This window comes from Mandrillus leucophaeus, unplaced genomic scaffold (assembly GCF_000951045.1).
Source record: "Mandrillus leucophaeus isolate KB7577 unplaced genomic scaffold, Mleu.le_1.0 Scaffold844, whole genome shotgun sequence".
Taxonomy (NCBI): domain Eukaryota; kingdom Metazoa; phylum Chordata; class Mammalia; order Primates; family Cercopithecidae; genus Mandrillus; species Mandrillus leucophaeus.
In genome coordinates this window covers 243,420-253,697 of record NW_012109186.1, presented here as the reverse complement: position 1 = coordinate 253,697, position 10,278 = coordinate 243,420, and the positions used below count along the sequence as shown (strand labels likewise).

At 36.8% G+C, this 10,278-nt stretch overlaps 1 protein-coding gene across 3 annotated transcripts in view; it reads left to right on the top strand.

Moving 5' to 3' along the window:
- ATP7A (ATPase, Cu++ transporting, alpha polypeptide) overlaps positions 1 to 10,278 on the top strand; it is a 156,721-nt gene that overhangs the window by 102,871 nt on the left and 43,572 nt on the right. For all 3 annotated transcript variants that reach the window (XM_011968458.1, XM_011968459.1, XM_011968457.1), the window contains one exon: positions 2,690 to 2,853. In XM_011968458.1, coding sequence (XP_011823848.1) covers positions 2,690 to 2,853 — 164 coding nt within the window. The remainder of the gene's footprint in view (positions 1 to 2,689; positions 2,854 to 10,278) is intronic.

The following is a 10,278-nucleotide window of genomic DNA, read 5'->3' as shown; positions in this document are numbered from 1 at the left end:
TATGTAATTTATATTTTGAGACAAGTCTCACTCTGTTGCCCAGGCTGGAGTACAATGGGACCATCTCGGCTCACTGCAACCTCTGCCTCCTGGGTTCAAGCAATTTTCCTGCCTTAGCCTCCCTAATAGCTGGGACTACAGGTGTGTGCCACCATGCCTGGCTAATTTTTGTATTTTTAGTAGAGACAGAGTTTTACTATGTTGGCCAGGCTGGTCTTGAACTCCTGACCTCAATCCACCCACCTGGGCCTCCCAAAGTGCTAGGATTACAGGCATGAGCCACTGTACCTGGCCCTGCATTATATTTTAAGAAATGAATAGAAAGAGTTCTTATGATCGTTTGAAGAGTTTTTTAAACTATCTGCAATTTACATAAGTATTGAACTTATGTTTTCGGCATTTGAAAAATCAAATTTTCCCTTCTATTTCTGTTTGCCCATAGATTACATTCAGCTGAAGCAAAAAGATTTTTTCCTACTTTCTCTATACCTTTCCCATATTACTGACACTTCCCCATGAACTGATCACCTGAATTGTTTGATACCAGCAAAGCCCAAAATGTAAGCACTTTATATAGAAAAATTAGATTATATTAGGTATTTTGTTTTCTTTTTTTCACCGTGTATACGTTTATCTATTTTTTTAATTTTTAATTTTTGTGAGTATATAGTAGGTGTGTATATTTATAGGGTACATGAGATGTTTTGATACAAACATACAATGCATAATAATCACATCATGGAAAATGGGGTATCCATCCCTTCAAGCATTTATCCTTTGTATTATAAACAATTCAGTTATACTCTGTTACTTTTAAATGTACAATTAAATTATGATTGACTATAGTCACACTGTTGTGCTATCAAATACTAGGTCCTATTCATTCTTTTTCTTTGTACCCATTAACCATCCCCACTTCCCCTTACACCCTCCACTATTCTGTTTACTTATTTAAAGCTATTAAATTAATATTTAATCATTTTTTCTTTTTTATCAAACCTCAGACTTGACCTATGGACTGTTGATCACCATTCCCTGCAGGTAGCCATCAAATGCCACAGATTCCTAGAAAGAGCTTTATTTTTGCTATGTAGAATTAATTTTCTTCCTGGCAATGACAGCATTAGCTGGCCTAGAAAAGTGGAATGGTTGTTAAAAAAAAGGTTTGCACTAGTGAACAGCATGACTGCCATAAAATGAACTCCTTTTTTTGGTTAGCAAGTTGCGTGGGACTTTTTTTCTAGGAATAAGAGCTTTTTAGATTACTGTGTGTCAGACACTAAAACCTGATAATTTAAATAAATGACTATTATTTGATAGTATTATAATGTGTATGTTGGTATATTTTTGGATTCTTTGCTACAATTATGATTTCATAAGTGCCTGAACTCCTTTCTCTATTTTTTTTTTTTTTTTGAGACAGGATCCTACTCCGTCACACATGGTGCATTGCAGTGGCATGAACACTGCTTACTGCAGCCTTGACCTCCCAGGCTCAAGTGATCTTCCCACCTCAGCTTCCTGAGTAGCTGAGACCACAGGCATGCACCACCATGCCCAGCTAATTTTTGTATTTTTTTGTAGAGACAGGATTTTGCCATATTGCGCAGGCTGGTGTCAAACTCCTGGACTCAAGCGATCCACCCTTCTCGGCCTCCCGAAGTTCTGGGATTGCAGGCATGAGCAGTCATGCCCAGCTGAGTCCCTTTCTCTAGTACTCTGTCTTATTAATTTCTAAAAATGCTTTATATGTACAAGATACAGTCTCAAGCAATTGCAATTCATAGGCCTTATTTGGATCCAAGTCAAACAAAAAACTGTTAAACTAGTAAACAGTTATAAGACAATTGTAAAAATGTGAATACTGGCCGGGCGCGGTGGCTCAAGCCTGTAATTCCAGCACTTTGGGAGGCCGAGAGGGGCGGATCACGAGGTCAGGAGATCGAGACCATCCTGGCTAACACGGTGAAACCCCGTCTCTACTTAAAAAAAAATACAAAAAGCTAGCTGGGTGAGGTGGCGGGCGCCTGTAGTCCTAGCTACTTGGGAGGCTGAGGCAGGAGAATGGCGTGAACCCGGGAGGCGGAGCTTGCAGTGAGCTGAGATCCAGCCACTGCATTCCAGCCTGGGTGATAGAGCGACACTTCGTCTCAAAAAAAAAAAAAAAGTGAATACTGCCTGGATATTTGATGATATTGAATAATTATTTTAGGTGTGAAAATGGTATTTTGGTTTTTAAAAAAGAGTCTGTATTTTTTAGAGGTACATATTTAAATATTTACACATGAAATGATGTGATGTCTGGGACTTGCTTCAGCATAATCTGGGTAGAGGGCAGTGAGTGGTGGGTGTAGGAATGTATATGAAATAAGATTAGCCAAGTATTATGAAGCAAGGTGATAGGTACATCAAGTTTATTATGTTCTTATACACACACACACACATACACATAATTGAAAATTTCCATAATAAAAAGTTTAAGAAAAATGAGGCAATCTTTTGGAATAGTTCTAATTGCTTGGGGTCAAGACTGGTATAAAAGTTAAATAATGAATTTCTCCAGATTCACTTTAATCCTTTCATACTTAAGAGAAATCCTTTCATATTTGAGAATATTAAAAGGTAATTATAACATTACTCTTTTTAAAAAGAATGTTACCTGTATTGTTTTTCTTATCAATGCTCTTAGGAATATATTCTATACTTGTGGCCCTGATGGCTGGCAAGGCAGAAGTAAGGTATAATCCTACTGTTATACAACCCCCAATGATAGCAGAGTTCATCCGAGAGCTTGGATTTGGAGCCACTGTGATAGAAAATGCTGATGAAGGAGATGGTGTTTTGGAACTTGTTGTAAGTAAGAATTTTTGTGTGATTAATAAAATTTCCAGAAAAAAAACTTGGTAAGGTTCAGAGAAGAGTTGTGAAGATAATTAAAGGTGGGGAAAATAAGATATGATTAAAATTAAGGAAACTGGAAAATGGAAGGATAAGGTATGATTTAATGGTACTCTTCAAGCATGGAATGTAAAAAGATAATTGTCATATCTCTATTAACCAAAAAAGAATTGGGTTTGAATGAATAAATGAAAATTAACTTTTAAAATACAGTAGGATTCCTATCTAGTAGCATGTAATTGAATAAATTCCAGATGCATTAAAGACTCAAATTTTATAAAGTCTTAAAACCCGGTGTAAGGCATATTGATTTAAATTGATCACTTTCTCCAACCCAGCAAATCAGCTGCTAGGATTCTTTCCTGTGGAAATATGATCATATATGGCTGGGCAGGGTGGCTCACACCTGTAATCCCAGCACTTTGGGAGGCTGAGGTGGGTGGATTACTTGAGGTCAGGAGTTCGAGACCAGCCCGGTCAACATGGTGAAACCCCATCTCTATGAAAAATACAAAAATTAGCCAGGTGTGATGGTGTGCTCCTGTAGTCCCAGCTACTCTGGAGGCTGAGGCATGAGAATCACTTAAACCCAGGCGGCGGAGGCTGCAGTGAGCTGAGATCACACCACTGCACTCCAGCGTGGGTGACAGAATGAGACTTTGTTTTTTTTAAAAAAAGGAATATGAACATTCATAAGATTATATTTATTATATAATTTTAAGAGCAAAAATTTAGAACCAATCTATATTAAATGTCCTTTAATAGGGAATGTTTAAATAAATTATGTATAGACATATTGTAGAATACAATACATATGTTAAAAGAGTAAAATAAATCAATATTAACTGACAAGTAAAGATTTCTAGGACATATTATTTACTTAAGCAAAACAAGTTGCAGTGTAATACTTGTGGCATAATCCCATTTAGTAAAAAATGCAAAACTACATGTATATGTACTTATGTATGTATATAAACACCTAGAGAAAAGACTAGTGTATACACATGATTAACAGTGTTTATCTCAGGAAGAGAGTGGGATTGAGGGAGAAGAGCAAAGAGAAACTTGCATCGTTTCAACACTGAAAATTTTACAGCTAGAATGTATTTATTTGTATAATTAAAAAAATTAACCTTGTACCAAAATAAGTTCCAGTTTAAGCAAAAATTTGAATGTAGGCTGGGTGTGGTGGCTCACGCCTGTAATCTCAGCATTTTGGGAGGTTGAGGTGGGAGGATCACTTGAGCCCAGGAGTTCACGACCAGCCCAGGCAACAGGTAAAACCCCACCTCTACAAAAAGTAAAAATTTAGGCCAGTCGTGGTGGCTCATGCTTGTAATCCCAGCACTTTGGGAGGCCGAGGTGGGTAGATCACCTGAGGTCAGGAGTTCAAGACCAGCCTGACCAACATGGTGAAACCCCTCTCTACTAAAAATACAAAAATTAACTGGGTGTGGTGGCATGCGCCTGTAATCTCAGCTATTCGGGAGGCTGAGGCGTGAGAATTGTTTGAACCTGGGAGGTGGAAGTTGCACTGAGCCAAGACTGTGCCACTGCACTCCAGCCTGGGCGACACAGTGGGATTCTATCTCAAAAAATTAAAAAATAAAAATAAGAATAAAAATTAAGTAAAACTTTAGCGAGATGTGGTAGCATGTACCTGTAGTCCCAGCTACTCGGGAAGCTGAGGTGGGAGGATTGCTTGAGCCTGGGAGGTTGAGGCTGCAGTGAGCTGTGTTCATGCCACTGCACTCCAGCCTAGGGGATGGAGCAAGACTTTGCCCGCCTCCCAAAATTGAATGTAAATAATGAAATCATGAAATTACTAGAAGAAATATTTGGAGCATTTTTTTTCAATATTATGAAACTTTCAGACATACAGAAAAGTCAGAAGAATTGTACAGTAGATACCCTATATACACCAGCTGGATTCTACAATTAATATTTTACTGTATTTGCTGTATCATACATCAATCCATCAATTCATCACTGAAATACTTTTAGACTCACAAGGAAGTACAAAAATAGTACAGAAAATTTCCATGTAGCCTTCATCTAGCTTTTCCCAATGATAACATCTAATTCATTTATACAACAATATTACAGGCCGGGCGCAGTGACTCATGCCTATAATCCCAGCACTTTGGGAAGCCGAGGTGGGTGGATCACCTGAGGTCAGGAGTTCAAGACCAGCCTGGCCAAGATGGTGAAATCCTGTCTCTACTAAAAATACAAAAAATTAGCCAGGCATGGTGGCATGCGCCTATAATCCCAGATACTCAGGAAGCTGAGGCAGGAGAATTGCTTGAACCTGGGAGGCGGAGGTTGCAGTGGGCCAAGATCATGCCATTGCACTCCAACCTGGGCAACAACAGTGAAACTCCTTCTCACCAAAAAAAAAAAAAAAGAAAAAAAAAGAGAAAAAAACAATATTGGAGTAGGAAGCGTTTTTCTAAAATATGATACAAAACCGATAAAAGAAAAGATTAATAGATTGATGAATTCAGATACCTAAACATTTCTTCTTGGGAGGAAAACACTGAATGGAAAGTCAAAAGGCAATTAAAATAATTATAATTCATATCATAGATGAAGGTTAATTTTCTTCATATATGAAGAACTTTTATACATCAATAAGACAAATGTCATCAGCCCAAAATTTCTTTTTGATGATAAAGGATGTGAACTGACAGTTCACAGAAAAGCAAAAATGATACCTCTTAAACATGAAAAGATGTTCAACCTCATTTGTAATGAGTAAAGCAAATTAAAATGGCTCTGAAGTACCATTTTCACCTATTGGATTGGTAAAGTTAACAATTTTGTTAACACTGTGTTTTTGATCTCTCATGTATTGCTGGTGGAGTGTACATTGATACAAGCTGCCAATATCTGTCAAAGGTGAAATTGCACATAGCCTTTGCAATCTGGCAATATCTGTCAAAGGTGAAATTGCACACAGCCTTTGCCTCAGAGGTTCCACTTGTAGAAATTTATCCAACAGACATGTTTGCATATGTATGAAATGATATATATGCAAAGATGTTCATTATAGTATTGTTTACAATAGCAAAAGATAGGGAAAAACTAAATTTCAGTCATTAGGGACTAAATACATTATGATACATCCATATCATGGGATACTGAGTAGATATTAAAAAGAATGATAAAGAATGAGTAGGCTTTTATATGTTTTTAAGGATTGAAAAATAATAGCTTTTTTGAAATACCATAAAACTCACCTTTTTAAAGTGTACAACCCAGTGCATTTTAGTATATTCACAGACTGTGCAACTATCACCACTATCTGATTTCAAAACATTTTCATCCCCATTAAAATAAAACTCATTAGTAGTCATTCTTTAGTCCTAATCTCTTACCTGTACTGGTTCTGCTCTTTCTGCCCTAGGCAACCACTAATCTACTTTATATTTGTATAGATTTGCCTATTCTGGACATTTCATATAAATGGAATAATATAATATGTGGTCCTTTGTAACCGACTTCTTTTATTTACCATAGTATATTCATGGTTGATCCGTGTTCTAGCATGTATCATTACTGCATTCCTTTGTATTACCAAATAATATTCTGCTGTATGAATATACTACATTTTGTTGATTTATTCATCAGTTTATGGACAATTGGGTTGTTTCCACTTTATGAATATTGCTGCTATTGTAAGTAATGCTGCTATGAACATTCATGTACAAGTTTTTGTGTGAACTTATGTTTTTAATTCCCTTGGGGATATACCTAGAAGTGGAATTACTAAGTCATCTAGTAACTCTATATTTAGCCTTTTAAGGGACTGCCAAACTTTTTCTAAAGCAGCTGTATCATTTCATATCCCCACCAACATTGTATTGACGTTCCAATTGTTCCATATGCATGTCAACACTTGCTATTACCTTTTTATTATGGCCATCTCAGTGGAAGCGAACTGGTATCTCATTTTGGTTTTGATTTGCATTTCCCTGATGACTAATGATGTTGAGTATCTCTTCTTGTGCTTATTGGCCTTTCATAAATGTTCTTTGGAGAAACAATTCAAATTTTTGCCTTTTTTTTTTTTTTTTTTGAGACGGAGCCTCGCTCTGTCGCCCAGGCTGGAGTGCAATGGCGCGATCTTGGCTCACTGCAAGCTCCGCCTCCTAGGTTCACGCCATTCTCCTGCCTCAGCCTCCCGAGTAGCTGGGACTACAGATGCCCGCCGCCACGCCTGGCTAATTTTTTTGTATTTTTAGTAGAGACGGGGGTTTCACCATGCTGCCAGGATGGTCTCGATCTCCTGACCTTATGATCCACCCGCCTCAGCCTCCCAAAGTGCTGGGATTACTGGCGTGAGCCACCGCGCCTGACCATTTTTGCCCATTTTTAATTGGATTGTTTGTCTTTTTATTACTGAGTTGTAAGAATATGTATTCTAGATACAAGTCCCTTATCTGATATATGATTTTCAAATATTTTCTCCCATTCTGGTATTGTCTCTTTACTTCCTTGGTGGTGTTGTTTAGAACACAGAAGTTTTCTGGGTACAGCGTAGGTGCATGTGCATATATTTATGAGGTATATGAGATGTTTTGATACACGCATGCAATGAGTAACAAACACATATAAAATGGGGTATCCATCCCCTCAAGCATTTATCCTTTGTGTTACAGATAATCCATTTATACTCTTTTAGTTATTTTTAAATGTATGATTAAGTTATTATTGACTATATTCATCCTGTTGTGCTATGAAATACTATGTCTTATTCATTCTGTTTTTTTGTACTCCATCTTGTTTTCTTGAATAAATGCTTCCTAGATTGCTGCAAACTTTTGTTTGATTTCCAGATTTCTGGAAAAAGATGGTTCTTACAATTTCTGCCCGTTTTTTCATGGCTTTTACAGAGAGAATTTTAGAGGTCTTACTGCACCATTTGCACTGATAACCCTTCAGCAGATATTCTTGAATAAATCCTTCTTAATTTGTGGTATGCCCTTTGGTCAATTTCCAGAGTATTTCAATGGCTATTTTTTGATACTTTTGTCAGTTTTATCATTGCTTTTTGAGGAAAGGATTTGCTGAGCTCCTCACACAGTCATTCTAGAAGTCATGCCCATCCATCTTAGAATTTAGTGCCCAGCTAAACTATAACCCCACTCAAGATATAGGGAAAAATACGTTTTTTAGACATAAATAGTCAAAACACTTTTGCCATCCATTAACTTCACTAAAAGTTATACTAGTGGTTATATACTTTAGCAGGATGAAAAAAAAAATCCAGAGGGAAGCAAGACTTTGGATACAAGAAACAATAATAAATGTCAAATCCTCTATCACTGAGTAGTAGTGACAGGAATTGGGAGACTTTTAATGAGATCCTTTTCTATCTGGGACCATATATTTGTTGAATGTGGTATAAAAATGATATCCTAATGATCATATCTAAAGCATACTAGTAGTGCAATTAAGATCTTGTGTGGCAATCCCATGAGTCCTTCTGTGAAAAGTGGTAACTCGGGCTGGGCACAGTGGATCACTTGTCAGGAGTTCGAGACCAGCCTGGCCAACATGGTGAAACCCCGTCTCTACAAAAAAGACAAAAGAATTAGCCGGGCATGGTAGAACATGCCTGTAACCCCAGCTACTTAAGAGGCTGAGGCAGGAGAACCACTTGAACCTGGGAGGCTGAGGTTGCAGTGAGCCGAGATTGCACCGCTGTATTCCAGCCTGGGTGACAGAGCAAGAGCCTCTGTCTGGAAAAAAAAAAAAAAAAAAAAAATGGGAGAAACATCTGATTTTCCTTGTATTATGGAATATCCATTGGATCGTAGATGATAGCCCCCACAGGCTTATGCAGCAATTTGAATACCTCCCTCTGCATGTACATCTATTGAAATACAAACATGATTGTTTTGGCTTAATCTCCTTTTAGTGTTTATGGGTTAGCTAAAAGCCAAAGAAAATGACTATTGATACTTTAAGTTGTTGATATATATATGAATTTTTAAAAATTCATTGATTATCATTCCTATATTGCAGTTTTTCGGAGGCTGGTACTTCTACATTCAGGCTTATAAAGCACTGAAGCATAAGACAGCAAATATGGACGTACTGATTGTGCTGGCAACCACCATTGCATTTGCCTACTCTTTGGTTATTCTTCTAGTTGCAATGTATGAAAGAGCCAAAGTGAACCCTATTACTTTCTTTGACACACCCCCTATGCTGTTTGTGTTTATTGCACTAGGCCGATGGCTGGAACATATAGCAAAGGTAAAGTAAGAAAGGGTGACATTTGTTAAAATGTTGGGTGGATAAATGACCATAGTATTTTTTAGGCCAATCCTTGGAAATACATGTTTTTATGTAGTTAACCATTTACTGAAAGACGTATTTTCATTTTGGCAATATTTTAAGTTAAATATCCATTTAGAAGATTTACCAAATATGGAATTAATACTGTAGATTGTACAGTATGTCTGTTTATTTTAAGAGAGACAAATGAGAAATACTTATCACTTGTTTACTTACATCACATTATTAATTGAAAATTGACATGACCACATGGTTTAAAATAATGATAGAAAAAATTCACCCATATTCCCTTGCTATAATGTAAATCATTTTCTAATTCCATTCTACATACCTTTCTATTTAACAGAGTTGCAAATATAGTATTCATGCTACTTTGTACCCTTAACACTGTAAAGTTTTTCCCCATTTTTGCAGTCTAGATAATTATCTAATATTTCTGAGTAAGTCTGTCATGTCAGTTTGCTTTAATTTACTAAACCATTCAGGTATTTTTCACCATTAGATTGTTTCTAATTTTTTATTTTTAGATAATCCTGCATTGAACATATTCATGTCTAATAGTCATTTCCATTGAGCTAATATCTTGGAAGACATTACAGAGGATGTGATTACTGGGTTAAAGGGCATAAATATTTCTCTGGTTCATGCTACAAGTTGTAACAGTTTTTGCCAGCAGGGGTACATCAGTGAAGTATTTTTACTACAACTTCACCAGCATTGCATCCCCCCCAAATTCTTGCTAAGTTAATAGACATTAAATGGTATTACAGGGTTACTTTAGTTTGTGTTTCTTCCATTAATGGTGGGGATAAATATTTTTTCATCATCGGATGTTTATATTCCTTTTGAATGATTTGCCTGTATATGTCCTTTGCCTGTGTGTTTATTGGGTTCCTCATGTTTTTCTTATTAATTTATATAATTTCTTCATAAATTATCCCTAATAATACTTTTAAAAATATTTTGTGTACTTTTAGGCTGGGCGTGGTGGCTCATGCCTGTAATCCCAGCACTTTGGGAAGCCGAGGTGGGCAGATCACAATGTCAGGAGTTTGAGACCAGCCTGGCCAA